Source organism: Peromyscus leucopus, chromosome 3 (genome assembly GCF_004664715.2).
Source record: "Peromyscus leucopus breed LL Stock chromosome 3, UCI_PerLeu_2.1, whole genome shotgun sequence".
Taxonomy (NCBI): domain Eukaryota; kingdom Metazoa; phylum Chordata; class Mammalia; order Rodentia; family Cricetidae; genus Peromyscus; species Peromyscus leucopus.
In genome coordinates this window covers 37,911,817-37,931,780 of record NC_051065.1, presented here as the reverse complement: position 1 = coordinate 37,931,780, position 19,964 = coordinate 37,911,817, and the positions used below count along the sequence as shown (strand labels likewise).

General features: G+C 40.2%; 1 protein-coding gene across 2 annotated transcripts in view; it reads left to right on the top strand.

Moving 5' to 3' along the window:
- Ptpn12 (protein tyrosine phosphatase non-receptor type 12) overlaps positions 1-19,964 on the top strand; it is a 75,796-nt gene extending 55,832 nt beyond the window's left edge. For both annotated transcript variants that reach the window (XM_028890936.2, XM_037203558.1), the window contains 5 exons: positions 2,561-2,638; positions 2,994-3,061; positions 4,604-4,634; positions 7,043-7,144; positions 19,440-19,964. In XM_028890936.2, coding sequence (XP_028746769.1) covers positions 2,561-2,638; positions 2,994-3,061; positions 4,604-4,634; positions 7,043-7,144; positions 19,440-19,501 — 341 coding nt within the window. In that variant the 3' untranslated portion in view covers positions 19,502-19,964. The remainder of the gene's footprint in view (positions 1-2,560; positions 2,639-2,993; positions 3,062-4,603; positions 4,635-7,042; positions 7,145-19,439) is intronic.

Genomic DNA, 19,964 nt, shown 5'->3' with positions numbered 1-19,964 from the left:
AGAGGACAGGGTCTCCTGGGATAGGCCAGCTTGGCCCTGAACTGGGGTCTGCCTTCCTCCACTCCCTTGCACCGGGATTCTAGTTTGCTTCACTGTGCCTGCTGTGTAGTATTGGTTCTTGAAGTCTCCGTGGCCTTCTCTCTTGCTTTGTTTTTAAGATAAAGGCCTGAGATTTTATTTTTCTGCCTCAATCCTCTGCTCTGAGATATACAGGAATAATACATTACCATGACTGTCAAAAGTAGAGTTAGTTTTCAGGGCTAGAGAGATGGCTCAGTTGTCAAGAGCACTGGTTACTTGCTCTTCCAGAGGCCCCAAGTTCAATTCCCAGCACCCATATGGCAACTCATCACTATCTGTAACTGGAGTTCCAGGGGATCTGACACCCTCACAGATATACGTGCAGGCAAAATACCACTGTACATAAAATAGAAATAAAATAAAAAAACAAGTAGAGATTTGTTTGTTTTATTGGTTTTTTGAGACAGGGTTTCTCTGTGTAGCAGTCCTGGCTATCCAGGAACTAAATCTGTAGCCCAGACTGGCCTCAAATTCACAGAGATCCACCTGCCTCTGCCTCCTGAGTGCTGAGATTAAAGGTGTGAGCCGCCGCCACCACCACCAGGCAAATAGAGTTATTTTTAATTGTTCCTAATTACTTACCCTGTAGATTGTATCGTGTATTACTTACTTTATAGTTGATTATTACTTAGTTTGTTACTTGCTTCATAAAAACAATTGACACAAAAATTAGGGAATTTTGTGTTAGAATTTGTTAGTGAATTAACACAATAATTGTTTTGATAACCAAAAATAGTATTTTATATAAGTTACTGCCGGACAAAATTTTTCATTATGAATTCTTTCATTAGTTCCTTTTTTTTCTTTTCTTTTCTTCCCTTCTTTCCATGTACCCAGGACCTGTACATGGCCAAACACGCACTATGAATTTTGACTTCTGTTTTTCCTCAGGCCTGAAATTTTTTTTCAGATTTGACTAGAGTGGGCCCCATATACTGTAATGTACAGAAGCCTTTGTAAAGTAATGAAGTCTCTGGCTGTATAATTCCTGGGGGTGGGGGAGAGGAGCTGCAGGGAATTAGACGTGGGTCTCTTACATGCTGGGCAAATACTCTATAGTCTGGAACTCCAGCCCTAGTCATGATTATGTAATCTGGACAGAAGCTTGTACTGTATGAAAGGCCATTTGGAGATCCAAGGAGAAGCATGCAGTTGGAAAGTAAGGGCCACAGTTAGAATTCTTGACAAGTGATGGTTATCAAGAAAGAACCTGACAAACACTTACTTAGCAATATACAGAACTTAGTGCCAGTATCATGTGTCCTTCCCCGAAGTAGCCATTTCCTTACTCTGGTAGTTAGTGATTAGAGGACAAGGAGAAATGATGCTTGGTGGCCTATCACCTTCCCACTGCCACTCTTGGATAAGGTAAATAGTTCTGGTACTCTAGGTAGATATATCAAGTATTGTATTGGGATTCTGGACTCAAGGCTATATTTTGTGTGTATGTCACCAGCTAAATAAACATAAGAGGGGCTGGCCAGCCTCAATGCTTGTTCAAAATTACTTGATTTTGGGTTTTTTTTTTTTTTAATGCTTATGGCTATCAAATATGGTAAAAACAAGATAATATCCTGCCAGACTGTTCATTTTCAAAGAAAACAAGGATAAAGCCTAGGCAGAACAATATAAGATCCTCAGTATAGTTTTCTTTATCTGTCCTGCCTAGACCATGTACACGTGTACAACTGTATGCTCTTGATTTCTTTCTTTCCCTAGAGTGAGAATTCAAAGACCTAGTACACTGGTTTATCCTGAGTTGTAAGGCTATCTTATGTGGCTTGCTTAATGCATTGTCTTTCATCTTTTATAGGAGCTAATTAGGTTTCTACTGATGTAAAAACATTTAAAATGACTTCAATTTATATCCTTGATGTAGAATCAGACAACACTGTTCACAGTACTTGGGGTAGTACATAAAGGGTTACTAAAATATTAATAGCTATAGTATATCTATTAGAAGGATAACTTGCACTTCAAATGTTAGTGTAGTTGCTTGAAATGGTATTCAAGTACATAATTTCCAAATGAGTGAAGATTATGAGGTGAATTGGACAGATTGCTTGGTGTGCTAGAATTTATGAGAGTTAGGCGGCTGAATCATTTAGGAACACTGACTATAACCAAGTAACCAGCTTTCTTTGCACACAGAACATCACCAGGAAAACCAACAAGCCAGTGGTTTCCTTACTGAAGACTTTCACCCTCATGGTACAATCAGAGTGATGTCTTCAGAGTTTAAGCTGGTTGGTTAGAAGAGGCATTCATTTTGTACAGTAGCAGTGGGGTTTGTTCCTTCTTTGCTCAGTAAGATTTTTAGCTCTACTCCAGCATGAATGGAGTGGTAATGATGTTTGTAACTAACTCTTGGTACCTGGCAGGGATTTTTCCTTTTCTTTTAAAAGATATCAAAGTTCTTTGTTGTTTCAGTGGTATTTTACTACTTTTTAACTGTCTGGATTTTATGTGTTTAATTTAGATGTGGATGTTTGTGAAGAGTCACCTCCTCCCCTTCCTGAACGAACTCCTGAATCTTTCGTATTAGCAAGTGAGCATAGTGAGTATTTCTTCTACATTGCTGATTTTAATCTAGCAGCTGAGTAATTAAAATTAAAATGTGAGTTTTAATTGATGCTAATCACTTTTTATTACTCACTTGAAAAACTCTTTAAGTAGTATTGTTTTTCCTTCCTGAGATTGTAGAATGATCGCGTTTTTAATAGTCACTGGAAACTACTGAAATTAAGTTAAATGCAGTATTTGTAGTTGGTGTCTTGTCATTCATTAATGACAACATTACTACTTTACTTTTTAGTGCATGTTAATTAGCAAGGTGGGCATGTTTATGAAAACAGTTTTGATTCAAGGATTAAAGATAGAATTTTAATATATTGAAATTTCATTTTTCTCAGATACATCTATGAGACCTGAATGGAATGAACTTCCCTGTCAGGAGTGGTCTGAACAAAGAGAATCTGAAGTGAGTTCTTTGGGAAATGGAATGGCTTTAGCTTAGCATCTTAGACCTTATTGTTCTAACCTACCGGCTTCTGCCGTGGGTGTAGCGTACAGTCTTAGAGCTGTTTATCCTAACTTACTCAGAAAAGGGAAGGCTTCCCATGGACTCACACTGGGTCGCCTTGCCCAGCCTTAGTACAAGGGAAGGTGCTTAGTCTTACTGGAACTTGACAAGCCATGTTTTGTTGATATCCATAGTTGATCATTTTTTATTACTGTTTCTTAGGGATTTTGTTTTGTTTTGTTTTATTTATAATTTTTTTGAGACAGGGTCTGTGTAGCCAGACTGTCCACAAACTTACCCTGTGTTCAAGGATTTGAATCTTTGAACCTTTGAACCACTGGCTCTCCTGCCTCTCTATTGCCTTAGTTCAAGGATTACACATATTATACATATACATCACCACATCCTGATGTATACTGAGAGTTCTGGTTAAAAGTTGATGTAAAAAGCAAGATACAGCCCCTTTTTTTTTTTTTTTTTTTTAAGATATGATATATTTTTTAAAACTCCCTGGCCTTCATAAGGCCATCTCTTTTCTTTTGAAAATTTATTTACAAATTAGACATGTTTCAAATCATTTTGGAGGTATGAACAGGACTTAGTATTTGGGGAATTCTACTACTATATTTTGTCCCCTGTAATGCACGATTAGGTTTGTTTTATATTCAGGAAACACTTGGTAGTGGTAACTTGTACTCAGGGATACCACAGTTTGATAAAACACAGTAGATGGTTGGTAGATTACAGATGCCTATTTCTGCATGCATTAGTTCTTAGTGGGGAGTAGGGGCTGGGGACTGTTTGTTTTGTTTTTTAATACAGTGTACATTAGTATAGTAAGAGCTGCAGAGATGGCTTAGTGGATCAGAGAAGTTGCTGTTCAAGCATGAAGACCTAAGTTCCAATCCTAGAACCCTTGTAAAAATCTAGGTGTGCCCTCAAATGCCTGTAACCCCAGCACCCAGTACTGTAAGGAGGGAATAAATACTGATGCCCCCAACTGCCAGTCCAGATCCGCATTCAGTGAGAGACTGCCACAAAGGAGTAAGGCAGACAGAATGGGAGAGCAGGATATCCCACGTCGTCCTCTTAGCTCTATACACACAAAAGGTGTGCGCACACACACACACACACACACACACACACACACCAACACACAAAAGGGAAATTTTTAAGTAAAGCATAACAAAATTTCGAGCATGATAAAACACCATTGCTCTCTTTTTCTAGAAACCAGGCAAGGTTAATGCATGTCTGTGATCCTAGATGAAGGAAAGAAAGTCAGGATTTAAGGCTACCCTTTCCTATACAGTGAGTTTGAAGCCAGCCTGGGTTATATGAGATTCTGTTTCAAAAATAAATGAATGCAATAACAGGAGGGGATTTTTTTTTGATACAACTTAATTTTGGGGGGTGGGGTATATGCCTATCATAGATTAAATATTGCATTTATTGCACATAATATGAACTTATTGCAATAGCTTTTAAATATCTTTGCAGGGCTTGATAACATCTGGAAATGAAAAATATGGTAAGTTACTAGATTGTTTTTCCTTTTTACCATAAACTTTAAAGATTGATTTCCATAAAATAGTGTGTTTGATGCTGGTTAGTCCTTTCTATATATGGAGGTCTTTAGGATAACTTCTTGAGGAAATACAGTTCTATGATAGAATTTTAAGCTGGCTACACAGATGTTATTAATCTGACTTGGAAAGTCATGAGGACATTTATTACCAGAAGTTACAGGTTTGTGGTAAATGGTTGCTTTTTTATTGTTTATTAAATTATCCAGAAAGCTGGGGGTATAGCTCTGATTAAGCACACAGTTAACAGATCTAAAGTCTAGTTTATTTCTAGCACCAAAATTAACAACAGTTACAATTACTTAGAAATTCGCTTCTGTTGAATAAATGCTCCAAATTGACCTACAAGATGGAAATGTGTTTATAAATACCAATTGTTTTAGCAATCTTCTGTTGAGGGTGTTTGTGTTTATTTGAAAATAAATCAGTGGTTATACTACCAAGCTAGGAAGTTTTCTCTTTGATTGAGGATATCTCAGTGGGTACCTGGTGTGCATAAAGTCCTAATTCCCAACTCCCCTTCCCCCCCCCCAAACACAGATGTGGCATGTTGGTGCACACCTGCAGTCCTAGAAACAGGAGATGCAGAGTCAAAGCCAGGCTGTACCACACAAAACTGTCTCAAAAGGAAGGCAGGGGAGGGACATTGGGCCGATTTCTGCCATAGTAAAATAGATCAAGTTGTTACTAAGTTTTTAATGTCTGTATTAGTTACCTGTCTTAGAAGATGGCTTGAAGGCTTAGTTAAATTAACAACATACAACAAACGTTCCTGACACATGGTGGCCTCAAATGGTGATAACACTGTTCATAAAGTGCTGCTAGTTCCCTGGACTTCGCTGTCCTAAAATCTGTTCATTCCCTTCTGAAGTAGCTACAGTTGGTCCCTTGGTATCACCTGTTCCTTTCATATGCTCCAGGTAGCACTCTTTCCTTTCCCCTGAGTTTTGTAAACCTTGGCTTGTAAAACTGTGTCCTGCTCCTCAGTGACCTTTGCATGACTAAGAAATCAAGGTCTTAAATCTGTGTCACCTTTCTCCTTAGATGGCCCTGAGGACCTTATCACCATTAGTTTCATTTATGTCTCTTCTGTTTCCATTGTATCTATGTGTGATCCTGTTAAGAAGTTTACCACACTACGAAGACGATTTATGCTTGTCTCTAGTAGTCTGGCAGCTGGAAGGCCGTAACCCCCCTTCAAGTCCTACTCTTGGCAGGACTTTGTGTACCCTTGAACTGAACTTTTTTTATTTTAGAGCTGGTGAGATGTCTCAGAGGGTAAGGCACTTGCTGCAGGCCTGACAATGTGTATTTAATCACTGGGACTCACATGGTAGAAAGAGAGACCCTTCTGAAAATTGTCCTCTGGCTTCCACACTTACGCTATGGCTTTTGCATTCCCATAAATTATAAATGCAAACGGTTCAAAAGAAAACCAAGTAGGACATGACCTGGGCACATAACAAGACGCCTAGTAAATGGAATGAGTTGGAGGGGTGGGCAAAAAAGAGCATGACAAACCATAGGTCTCTGACTCTTCTCTAAGCCAGGAGCATCTGAAGGGCAGAAAACATCTTTAGACTTACCCTTGGTTTCCAGGGAGGGTTAAGGGAGATTGACAGAAGCTGTGAGGAGACTGGGCTGGGCATGATGCTCACCTGCCATCCCTGCATTCTGGAAGCAGAGGGAGGCAAGTGAGTCTCTGAGAATGAGGCCAGTCTGGGCCACAGAGTGAGTTACAGGCCAGCTGGGGGTGCATGGTAAGACCCTCAGGAAGGAAGGGAGAGGGTGGTATGTTGTGGAAGAGTGAATATTAATTACTTTAAAAAAAAAAAAAAAAGAAAGAAAACTTTCCATTGCTCTTTAATGAGTAAATTAACTACAATTTAAACAGGAAGACTTCAGATGAACTACTATTAGCATGGGGGAGTGATAAATTGTCCACTAATTAGAAACTTGTTTGACTATAACTACTCTAAGAAATTATAGCATGCCATGCTTAGGATTTACAAAATGAGGTAAGTGCACAAGAACCTCTGTTACAGACTGCTGGGTTGTCGTACATGTATGTGACTAGCACTCTAGAGGCTGGAACTAGAGAACCGAAGCCTCAGAGCAGTCTGCACTCTGTAGTGAGACTCTCAAAACAGCACCAAAAGTCACATAACAAGTGCCTGGCGCGGTCCGCCTGCCCAGTCCGTCCCCTTGTGTTTACCATCAGAGCCTCTAGAAATGACATCCATGAGGTGAAACTTGCTCCTTTATTCTGTACCCTTCCTCCAACAGAGTATTGTGACTATGTACTACCTTAAAGGATGGTGATTAATACGGACTTGTTTTTTTTTTATTTTAGATGCAGGGGGTGTCCACACAGAGGCATGCACAGACTGTCCACCTGCTTTTAGTGACAAGAAAGATCAAATAACCGAAAGTCTAACAGAAGCCACAGATATTGGTAATTTATTTCGTAATTCTAATAGACAGCGATAGTGGCATTTAATACTTGTATCTGGCACTAAGAGACAGAGGCAGATGGATCGCTGTGAGTTCAAGGCCAATCTGGTCTCATAGTGAGTCTCTGATAAGCCAGGGCTATATAAGATGCTTTTCAAAAGATCATCATAACAGAAAACTGGAGACGTGGATCAGTCATTGAGAACACTTCAACCACGCCTTTAATCCTAGCACTCGGGAAGCAGTGGCAGACAGAGCTCTGTGAGTTTGAGGCTGCCCTGGTCTACATCGTGAGTTCCAGGACAGCCAGGGCTACATAGTGAGAGAGTAAGAAAATATATACTACTACTTTTCCAGGATTTCCATAAAGCAGTTTTATCATGGTAAAACATTTTTATTTACTGGTAACTGTGTGTATGATAGTGCTTGTGTGTGGCCTGGTGTACATGTGGAGATCAGAAGATAGTTGTTGGAAGTTGGCTCTTCTCTTCCATCGTGGGTTCAGGTATTGCTCTACAGCTGTCAGGCTTGGCAGCAAGCACCTTTATAGACTGAGTCATCTTTCTAGCCCTTACCAAACTTTACAATCTATCATTCTCAGCCCTTACCAAACTTTACAATCTATCATACTCAGACTCTGAGATGATATCAAGAGTAAAAGCATGTATGATTAAAATTGCTTGAAATTAATTATGAAATAATTAACTTACTCTGTTTCAGGTAGAGATTAAAAATCAATTTTTAAAAAATGGTGGTATAAGGAACTGGGAGTATGACTCAGCTGATAGAGTGCTTGCCCTGGGCTTGATCCCAGCACTTGGGAGGGGCAGACAGAAAGATGAGAAGTTCAAGGTTACCTTTGTCTATGATGAGAGAGAAGCCAGGCTGCACTATGGGTAACGGTAACTTGGTCTCAGAAGAAGAGAAGGAAACTAGAGTCCAGTGTGAAGCAGGTCTTTTGTGTTAAAGGACTAACTGTCCTGATTGATTGAACCGTTCGGACGGCTTGGCTTGAGCCGCCGCTCTTCCTCTCAGGCTGGGCTTTTTAAGGAAGCAATTATTTTTTCAGTTACCCAAAATACATTCAAGTTTTATTTGTTCCAGAAAATTCAGGTGTCTATGGATGTATTTTTTTCCCCCAGAGCTGAGGACCAAACCCAGGGCCTTGTACTAGGCTAGCGCTCTACTGCTGAGCTAAATCCCCAACCCCATATTTTTTTTTTTTTAATTAAAAATAGATTCTTCTCTCATACAGTACATCCTGGCCACAGTTTCTCCTCCCTCCACTCTTCCAAGCTTACCCCCCACCTTTCCTCACCCCCAGATCCAACCCCTCTCCATTTCCTCTTCAGAAAAGAGCAGGCCTCCAAGAGATAACAACCAAACAGGACAAAACAAGATACAGTAAGACAAGGCAAAAGCTCACACCAAGGCTGGACAAGGCAACCCAACAGGAGGAAAAGAGTCTCAAGAGCAGGCAGAAGAGTCAGAGATACACTCGCTCCCACAGTTCAGAGTCCCACAAAAACACCATACTAACAACAATAACACACGCACAGGACCTGGTACAGACCCACACAGGCTTGCCGTTTAAGTCTATATGAGCCCTGTTGAGTTGATTCCATGAGTCATGTTCTCCTGTTGTCCTCCAGCCCCTCTGTCTCCTACAATCTTTTCTCCCCCTCTTCCACGGGGTTCCCATGCTTGGAAGGGAGAGACCTCCAATTTAGACTCTTCTCATGTCTGGCTGTTGATTTTTGCACCTGCTCCCATCTGCCAGAGGAAGCCCCTATGATGACGACTGGACAAGGCACTGATCTATGAGTGCAACAGAATGTCATTAGGAATTGTTTCATTGATTTTTTTTTTTTTTTAATTCCTCATTTATGTTTGGTTCTGCCCTAGGTCTCTGGGCTACCCATCTCCAAGTTCCTGACCATCCAGGCAGTGTAGGGCATGATTACCCCTTTTGTGGCTTGGACCTCAAGTTAAACCAGACATTGGTTGACCACTCCCACAAGTTCTGAGCCACCACCACCCCAGCACTTCTTTCAGGCAAGACAGATTATAGGTCAAGGGTTTTATGGCTGGGTTGGTATCCAGGTTTCTCTCTCCATATCCTACAGAGTATCTTCCTGCACCAGAGAGACTAGAATGTAGGCATGAAGGCACCATACAAGCACCAGCTCTACCTCTTCACATTGGATGATGTTGTCTTCATCAGTGGAGCCCCTCTGTCAGTTTTTATTATAGCCCTGGTGACCAGCTCCCAGAACTGCTCCAGGGTAGCAAAAAGAAATGCCAGCAGAGTAGCAGGACTTAGAAAAAAATCTTATCTATATGAGGGTCTTTAGGAAAGGAACTTAGGCGTTTTGATGATAACTTTCTTTATTACTGCATCTTGAAAAAGATCTCTCTGAAAATCTCTCCATCTAGCTACATCTCTCCACACAGCTACATCTCTTTCTACATAGCTATACATCTTTACACAGCTATATCTACACACACACACACACCAACAGAAAAGACTGGACAAATATATGAGTTACATTTTGAGGGTCAGTGCCATTCTGATAACACATGAGAAATCACATGGTTTCTCTCCGGCTTGAAATGTCACTCTGACCTGCAGCTGGAAGTGAGTAACCATGGCAGTGCTTGGCTGTTAGCCAGACTCCATGTAAAGTGAGGGCAGGAGAAACCTTAGTGAGGAACAGTGACCTTAAAAGCATCTCAAATCTTAAGATATATTTTTGTATCCTGCATAAACAGTTGGTTGGCTGATCTTTGAATCTTATATCATAAAACTGATGTTAAGGGTACGTGCAGAGAGCCAGTTGCTGAGAGAATCTGTGCAGGGAGTTATGTCTACTAAAGTTGCTGCTTTGTGCCTGACCTTGGTTCAACAAACAGACACTGGGAATTTGTCCTTGTGCATTCATTTGCAGGGGCAACTAGTTTACTTTGAATTTGCTCTGAGGTCTTAAATCAGCTAATGGTATAAAAAGCTGTCTTTGTAACAGAATATTGTTATTTTCCTATGTCAGTCTGAGCTGTGAAAAATATCCTAGTATTATTTGTATTCATCAAAATTATACAGCTTATGAAGAAATCATCTTCCTGACCATCCATACATATATATGTGCTGAGTAGATGGAATATATACATGAGATAAACACACGAGCAGTGGGGAAAATACCCACAACTGTTTTTAGGGAAGAAATGTAGTGGCACATGAGAAACATTAGAAGCAACAGGTTTTCAGAGTCTGTGGTCCCGTAAGCCTTGTTATTCATCTGGTGGGTTGTATTTATGTCATGGCCCATGACAAGTTTTCACCTGGGTTGTTTGGGGATCTCCACGGGACCCCCTCAGCCAACAACTCAGCCTAATACAACCCAGTCCCACCACTGGAAGCCTTGCTACAAAAGATAGCCAGTTCAGACTCAATTGCCTCCATTACTAGGAGTCCTCACTAGAGTCACCCTCATAGATTCCAAGAAGTTTCCACTGCACTTGGTTTCCACACCATCCCCCAAATGCCTCCCAATTCCGGCCATCTCTCCCCACACTCCCTCCATTCCTTCCTCCCTTCTCTAACCTGATCCCTCCCACTCCTGTTCCCTCCTACCCCTAGTCCACCCACAAATTCTATTTCCCCTTCCTAGGGAGATCCATGTGTCACCTCTAGACCCCTCCTCTTAACCTCTCTGGGTCTATAGTTGTAGCTTGGTCATCATTTACTTAATGGCTAATATCCACTTATCAGTGAGTACATACCATGTTTGTCAATAACAGCTGAGTAATACTCCATTGTAAAAATGTAGCCTTTCTGGCTTTTAGGGTCTCCATTGAGAAGTCGGGTATGATTCTGATAGGTCTGCCTTTATATGTTACTTGGTCTTTTTCCCTTGCAGCTTTTAATATCCTTTCTTTGTTCTGTGTTTTGATTTTTGTTTGTTTTTTTTTGAGACAGGTTTCTCTTTTTGTAACTGCCCTGAACTAACTCTGTAGACCAACCAGGCTGGCCTCAAACTCAGAGAGATCCACCTGCTTCTGCCTTCCAAGTGCTGGGATTAAAGGAGTGTGCCACAACCACCTGCCTCAGTGTTTTGATTATTATTGTGACGAAAGGACTTTCCTTTCTGGACTTATCTATTTGGTGTTCTGTATGCTACTGCTTCTTGTTTTTTTTTAATGATTCATTTATTTTTATTGTATGTATATTAGTGTTTTGCCTACATGTATGTATGTGAGGAGGTCAGATAGCTCAGAATATCGGATGTCAGACAGTCGTTAGCTGTCATGTGGGTGCTGGGAATTGAACCTGGGCCCTTTGGAAGAGCAACCAGTGCTCTTAACCACCGTTTATTGTACCTTCATAAGCATGTCCTTCCTTAGGTTAGGAAATTTTTCTTCTAGGATTTTGTTGAAAATATTTTCTTGGTCGTTGAGTTGGTATTCTTCTCCTTCCCATATTCCTATTATTTTTAGGTTTGATCTTTTCATAGTATTCCGGATTTCCTGGATATTTTTTGTGTTAGGAATATTTCAGATGCAGCATTTTCTTTGACCAATGTATTCATTTCTTCTATCATATCTTCGATGCCTGATCCTGATATTTTTCTGTCTCTTGTATTCTATACCTCTGTAGCTCCTGTTCACATTCCTAAAATTTTAATTTCTAGAATTCCCTCTGTTTGTTTTCTTTATTGCTTCTAGTTCCATTTTCAGATCTTGAACAGTTTTATTCATTTCCTTCAACTTTTTTTTTTTTTTTTTTTTACTGTTTTGTACTTTGGTTTTCCTCTTTTTTCCAGAGACGATTTTTTTTTTAATTTATTTTATTTTATTTTTCCTTTTATTTTATTTTACAATACTATTCAGTTCTACATATCAGCCACGGGTTCCCCTGTTCTCCCCTTCGCTCGGCCCACGCCCCATTCCCACCTCCTCCAGGGCAAAGCCTCCCCCGAGGACTGATATCAACCTGGTAGACTCAGTCCAGGGAGGTCCAGTCCCTTCCTCCCAGACTGAGCCAAGCATCCCTGCATAAGCTCCAGGTTTCAAACAGCCAACTCATGCAATGAGTACGGGACTTGGTCCCACTGCCTAGTTGCCTCCCAAACAGATCAAGCCAATCAACTGTCTCACCTAGTCAGATGGCCTGATCCAGCTGGGGGCCCCTCAGCCTTTGGTTCATAGTTCATGTGTTTCCATTCGTTTGGCTATTTTTTTTTTAATAATTGAGTAAATCCGAAATTTATTATAAGCCACAGTTGTCCTAGGGACCTCCATGGTATATATATAGCCTACATGGTTCTATGGGTTGTGGTCTGATTGTTCTTTATTTTATATCTAGAATCCACTTATGAGTGAGTACATACCATGACTGTCTTTCTGGGTTTGGGTTACCTCACTTGGGATGATTTTTTTCTAGTTCCATCCATTTGCTTCCAAATTTCATGCTTTCATTGTTTTTCTCTGCTGAGTAGTACTCCATTGTGTATATGTACCACATTTTTTTCATCCATTCTCCCGTTGACGGGCATCTAGGTTGTTTCCAGGTTCTGACTATTACAAATAGTGCTGCTATAAACATAGCTGAGCATGTATCTTTATGGTATGAATCAGCATTCCTTGGGTATATGCCCAAGAGTGGGATGACTGGGTCTTGAGGTAGTTCGATTCCTAATTTTCTGAGAAACCGCCATACTGATTTCCACAGTGGTTGTACAAGTTTACATTCCCACCAACAGTGGAGGAGTGTTCCCTTTGCTCCACATCCTCTCCAACATTGACTGTCATTGGTGTTTTTGATCGAAGCCATTCTGACAGGTGTAAGGTGGTATCTCAGAGTCGTTTTGATTGCATTTCTCTGATGATTAAGGATGTTGAGCATTTCTTTAAATGTCTTTCAGCCATTTGTGTTTCTTGTTTTGTGAATTCTCTGTTTAGCTCTTTAGCCCATTTTTTAATTGGACTGTTTAGTATTTTGATGTCTAGTTTCTTTTCTTTTTTTTGTTTTTTGTTTTTTTTTGTTTTGTTTTTTGTTTTTTTTTTGTTTTTCGAGACAGGGTTTCTCTGTGTAGCTTTGCACCTTTCCTGGAGCTCACTTGGTAGCCTAGGCTGGCCTCGAACTCACAGAGATCTGCCTGGCTCTGCCTCCCGAGTGCTGGGATTAAAGGCATGCGCCACCACCGCCCGGCCGATGTCTAGTTTCTTGAGTTCTTTATATACTGTGGAGATCAATCCTCTGTCAGATGTGGGGTTGGTGAAGATCTTTTCCCATTCTGTTGGCTGTCTTTTTGTCTTATTGACTGTGTCTTGTGCCCTGCAAAAGCTTCTCAGTTTCGAGAGGTCCCATTTATTAATTGTTGTGCTCAGGGTCTGTGCTGTTGGTGTTTTATTTAGGAAATGGTCTCCGGTGCCAATGCGTTTAAGAGTGCTTCCTACTTTCTTTTCTATTAAGTGTAACTGGATTTATGTTCAGGTCTATGATCCACTTGAACTTTTGTGCATGGTGACAGATATGGATCTATTTGTAATCTTTTACATATTGACATCCAGTTTTGCCAGCACCATTTGTTGAAGATACTTTCTTTTTTCCATTGTATAGTTTTGGCTCCTTTGTCAAAAACCAGGTGTTCATATGTGCATGGATTAATGTCAGGGTCTTCAATTCGATTCCATTGGTCCATATGTCGGTTTTTATACCAGTACCAAGCTGTTTTTATTACTATAGCTCTATAGTAGAGTTTGAGGTCAGGGATGGTGATGCCTCCAAAGGTTGCTTTATCATATAGGGTTCTTTTAGCTATCCTGGGTCTCTTGTTTTTCTATATGAAGTTGAGTATTTTTCTTTCCAAGTCTGTGAAGAATTGTGTTGGTATTTTGATGGGGATTGCATTGAATCTGTAGATTGCTTTTGGTAAGATTGCCATTTTTACTATGGTAATCCTACCTATCCATGAGCATGGGAGATCCTTCCATTTTCTGATATCTTCTTCAATTTCTTTCTTTAGAGATTTAAAGTTCTTATCAAAAAGGCCCTTCACTTGTTTAGTTAGTGTTATCCCAAGGTATTTTATATTATTTGTGGCTATTGTAAAGGGTGATGTTTCTCTGACTTCTTTCTCAGCCCTTTTATCATTTGTGTATAGGAGGGCTACTGATTTTTTTGAGTTGATCTTGTATCCTGCCACTTGACTGAAGGAGTTTATCAGCTGTAGGAGTTCCCTGGTAGAGTTTTTGGGGTCACTTATGTATACTACCATATCATCTGCAAATAGTGAAAGTTTGACTTCTTCCTTGCCAATTTGTATCCCTTTGATCCCCTTTTGTTGTCTTATTGCTCTAGCTAGAACTTCTAGTACTATATTGAATAAATATGGGGAGAGTGGACAGCCTTGTCTTGTTCCTGAATTTAGTGGTATCGCTTTGAGTTTCTCTCCATTTAATTTGATGTTTGCTGTTGGTTTGCTATAGATTGCTTTTATTGTGTTGTATTCCTGATCTTTCTAAGACCTTTATCATGAAGGGGTGTTGGATTTTGTCAAAGGCTTTTTCAGCATCTAAGGAGATGATCATGTGGTTTTTTTCTGTCATTTTGTTTATATGGTGTATTACATTGACTGGTTTTCGTATGTTGAACCATCCTTGCATCCCTGGGATGAATCCTACTTGGTCGTGATGGATGATTGTTTTGATGTATTCTTGGATTCGGTTTGCCAATATTTTGTTGAGTATTTTTGCATCAATGTTCATGAGGGAGATTGGTCTGTAGTTCTCTTTCTTTGTTGCATCTTTGTGTGGTTTGGGTATCAGGGTAGTTGTAGCCTCATAAAAAGAGTTTGGTAGTGTTCCTTCTATTTCTATTGTGTGGAACACTTTGAAGAGGATTGGTATTAGTTCTTCTTTGAAAGTCTGGTAGAATTCTGCACTGAAACCATCTGGTCCTGGGCATTTTTTTGGTTGGGAAACTTTTGATGACTGTTTCTATTTTTTTAGGGGTTATTGGTCTATTTAAATGGTTTATCTGGTCTTGATTTAATTTTGGTATGTGGTATTTATCCAGAAAATTGTCCATTTCTTCCTGGTTTTCCATTTTTGTGGAGTACAGGTTTTTGAAGTATGATCTGATGATTCTCTGGATTTCCTTGTTGTCTGTTGTTATGTCTCCCTTTTCATTTCTGATTTTTTTAATTTCGGTGCTCTCTCTTTGCCTTTTGGTTAATTTTTCTAGGGGTTTGTCTATCTTGTTGATTTTTTTCAAAGAACCAACTCTTTGTTTCATTGATTTTTTTTTTTTTTTTGTATTGTTCTCTTGTTTTCAATTTCGTTGATTTCAGTCCTCAATTTGATTATTTCCTGGCATCTATTTCTCCTGGGTAAGTTTGGTTTTTTTTTTTGTTCTAGAGCTTTCAGCTGTGCTGTTAATTCATTGGTATGGGATTGCTCCATCTTCTTTATGTGTGCATTTAGAGCTATGAATTTTCCTCTTAGCACTGCTTTCATAGTGTCCCATAAGTTTGGGTATGCTGTACTTTCATTTTCATTGAATTCTAGGAAACCTTTAATTTCTTTATTTCTTCCTTGACCCATTGATGTTTCAGGTGGGCATTATTCAGTTTCCATGAGCTTGTGGGTTTTCTATAGTTTTTGTTGTTGTTAAGGTCTAACTTTAAGGCATGGTGTTCTGATAAGATACAGGAGGTTATTCCAATGTTTTTGTATCTGTTGAGATTTGTTTTGTGGCCAAGCATGTGGTCAATTTTTGAGAAGGTTCCATGGGGTGCTGAGAAGAAGGTATTTTCTTTTGTGTTAGGATGGAATGTTCTGTAGATATCTATTAGGTCCATTTGAGTCATAACATCTGTTAGGTCTTTTATTTCTTTGTTAAGTTTCAGTCTGGTAGATCTGTCTTTTGGTGAGAGTGGTGTGTTAAAATCTCCCACTACTAATGTGTGGGGTTTGATGTGCATCTTAAACTTTAGTAGTGTTTCTTTTATGAATGTGGGTGCTTTTGTATTTGGAACATAAATGTTTAGAATCGAGACTTCACCTTGGTGGATTTTTCCCGTGATAAATATATAATGTCCATCCTGATCTCTTTTGATTGATTTTAGTTTGAAGTCTATTTTATTAGATATTAGGATAGCTACACCAGCTTGTTTCTTAGGTCCATTTGCTTGGGAAGCCTTTTCCCAGCCCTTTACTCGGAGGTAGTGTCTGTCTTTGAAGTTAAGGTGTGTTTCTTGTATGCAGCAGATGGATGGGTCCTGTTTTCTTATCCATTCTGTTAGTCTGTGTCTTTATAGGTGAGTTGAGACCATTGATATTGATGGATATTAATGACCAGTGATTGTTAATTCTGTTATTTTTTGTGGTTGTGTTGTGTTGTCCTTCTTTGGTGTATGTTGGTGTGGGATTATCTTTTGCTTGAATTTTCATGGATGTGTTTAGCTTCTTTGGGTTGGATTTTCCCTTCTAATGCTTTCTGTAGGGCTGGGTTTGTGGACAGGTATTGATTAAATCTGGTTTTCTCCTGGAATATTTTGTTTACTTCTTCTATGGTGATTGAGAGTTTTGCTGGGTATAATAGTCTGGGTTGGCATCTGTGGTCTCTTAGTGTCTGCATAAGATTTGTCCATGATCTTCTAACTTTCATAGTCTCTATTGATAAGTCTGGTGTTATTCTGATGGGTTTGCCTTTATATGTTACTTGGTCTTTTTCCTTTGCGGCTCTTAACATTTTTTCTTTGTTCTGTTTGTTTAGTGTTTTGATTATTATGTGGCGAGGGGACTTTTTTTTGGATCCAGCCTATTCAGTGTTCTGTAAGCTTCTTGTATCTTCATAGGTATTTCTTTCTTTAGGTTAGGAAAGTTTTCTTCTATGATTTTGTTGAATATATTTTCTGTGCCTTTGAGTTGGTATTCTTCTCCTTCTTCTATCCCTATTCTTAAGTTTGGTCTTTTCATGGTGTCCCAAATTTCTTGGACGTTTTGTGTTATGACTTTTTTGTCTTTAGTGTTTTCTTTGACTGATGAATCTATTTTCTCTATTGTGTCTTCAGTGTCAGGGATTCTCTGTTCCATCTCTTGCAATCGGTTGGTTATGCTTGTTTCCATAGTTCCTGTTCGTTTAGTCAGGATTTCTATTTCCAGCATTCCCTCAGCATGTGTCTTTATTGTCTCAAATTCATTTTTCAGATCTTGGAATGTTTCTTTCATCTGTTTAATTGCTTTTTCTTGGCTTTCTTTGATTCCTTCCCATTTTTTGTTCCTTTTTTCTTCCATTTCTTTAAGGGAGTTTTTTATTTCCTCTTTAATGGAGTGTTTCATTTCCTCTTTAAGGGAATTTTTTTATTTCCTCTTTGAGGGAATGATTATTTCTTCTTTTAGGGCCTCTATCATCTTCTTAAAGTCATTTTTAGGGTTGATTTCTTCTGTTTCTTCTGTCTTGGCATGTTCAGGTCTTGCAGGTGTAGAGTCACTAGGTTCTGATGTTGCCATATAGGTCTTTATGTTGTTGCCTGTATTTTTGCACTGGCGTCTACTCATCTTTTCCTCTGCTCGGTGCAGGTGGTGCCTGTGTCTGAGAGTGCCTCTCTCGTTCTAATTTTTAGTCTTGGTTCAGTAGGAGTTCTTGGTTAAATTGGTGCTATTGGGCTGTTTCTTCAGGGGCAGCTGATCTCAGTCGGTGAAGTATATACTTACAATTCTGGTGATCTGGTTTGGTGGCTGGGCAGCGCCTTCTTCTGTGTTCCCAGGTCACGTTTTGTTCATTCGTCAACTCCTCAGCTGATCTTGTTTCTTCAGACTTCCAACTGTAGGGATCTGAATCCTCTCCCGGATGGATTTCAGCTGAGTGGGGTAGTCTCACCAACACCTCCAAGTTGTTGGGTTTCGCAGAATCAGCAGCTGGGCCCTGGGTTGGTCTCAGACGGAGTGTTCAGATTCGTTCTGTTTCCATCCCACGGAGATAGCTTCTTCCCCGGGTGTTGGGGTTAGAGGCGTCCCTGTTCTGAGCTTTTGATTAAGAGTTTGTTTTCACTAGCTATTCAGTGTGTAATAGCTCTGTTTCTGGTCTTGATTGTGACTGTGTTTCGGCCGCTGCCTGATGTGCCTGCCTGCCTCTGCTAGGCCAGTCTACCTCTGCCAGCCGCCGCCGCCGCGGGCCAACCTGCGTCTGCATGTCTCTGCCAGAGCTGCCGAGGGCCTACCTGCCTCTGCTTGTCGCCGCGGCTGTGCCTGTCTACCTCTGTGGTCCGCCGCCGGGCTTGTATGGCCTGTATGTCCCTGTCAGCCACCGCCGCCGGGCCTGTCTACCTCTGCGGGCCGCCACCAGGCCTGTATGTCTCCGCCGTCGCAGCCACGGGCCTGTCTACCTCTGCGGGCCGCTGTTGGGCCTGTATCCATTTCCTTCAACTCTTTTCTTGACTTTCTTTAAGGAGTTTATTCATTTCATCCAATTGTTTGTGTTTTCCTGGCTTTCTTTGAGAGATTCATTCATTTCCTCCAGATGTATGTTTGTGTTCTGGATTTCGCTAAGGGATTTATTCATTTCTTCTTTAAGGACCTCTGTCATCTCCATATACTTGGTTTAAGGTCTTTTTCTTGTGCATCAGGTATGTTGGACTATTCAGGGATGCTGTCATAGGATAACTGGGCTCTAGTAGGGACATACTGCTCTGGCTGTTATTGATTGTGTTCTTACATTGGCATATAAGCATCTGGGTTTGAGGTGATTATAGATAGGCCTAGGTCCTGATTTCTGGGTTTGTCTTTGTTGGATGGGTGTTTTGCTCCAGATTTTCAGCGAGTGTGTTGGCTGTGTGTTGCCTGTTTTACATGCCTGCTAGGCTGGTGTGTTCATGGGGAATGCTTGCTGGTGTTGAAGGCTGGGGGATGATAGTCTGTAGGATCCACAGGAAGCATGGACAGGGGAGGTTCAGCATGGTGTTCTACTGCAGCACTAGGGGTGACCCTGAGAATTGGGTCTAAAAGAACAGAAACAGTGGAGAAAGTCCATGGGTAGCCTGTCTGTTCTTCTGGAAGGCACGGCCTGTGTTTGAGCTGGGGTGTCTGCCTAAGTTGGGGTCTGGGACACAGTGGGGTTGGGGGGGGTTGTCTGGGATCCATAGGGTGGAGGGCAGGCTGCAGCTGCTGTTCTGTTGCAGCATTAGGGTCGACCCTGAGAGCTGGGTTTGGAGAAACAGATATGGACGTATTCTTAATGTTTTTGAAATATTTTTGAAGGTTAACCTGTGATTGCGGTATATTTTTGTCTATAGGTTTTGGCAATCGCTGTGGAAAACCTAAAGGACCAAGAGATCCACCTTCAGAATGGACATGATTCAGGGAGTTAAAAGACACTTTAAATTATACTGGAAAATTCAAGTGCCACTGAAAGCCAGATTTATAGTATTCCATCTTTAAAATGTGGGACTAACAGCAGTGTAGATTGTTACCTTAATATTTTTTGCTGGGACCATCTACCTGCCTTATACTACACTTAGGAAAAAGTATTACATATTGTTTATTTTGTAACTTCAAGTATTATTGCCTTAATGTCTCTTAACCCTGTTACAAGCTGCTTGTAGACCTGTTAATATGGTAATACTTTTATGATAAATTGACTTAAAGGACTACTCTCTTGCTGTTTTATCATGTATGCATTATTTTGTATATGTACAGGGCAAGTAGGTATATAATTTGATAAAGTTGAAGTCATAAAATATTATTAACAAGATGTAAGAATTTTTGCATGGTCTAAGTCTTTGTGTACCTTATTTGTAAATTATTTGCCCTGAAGTTTT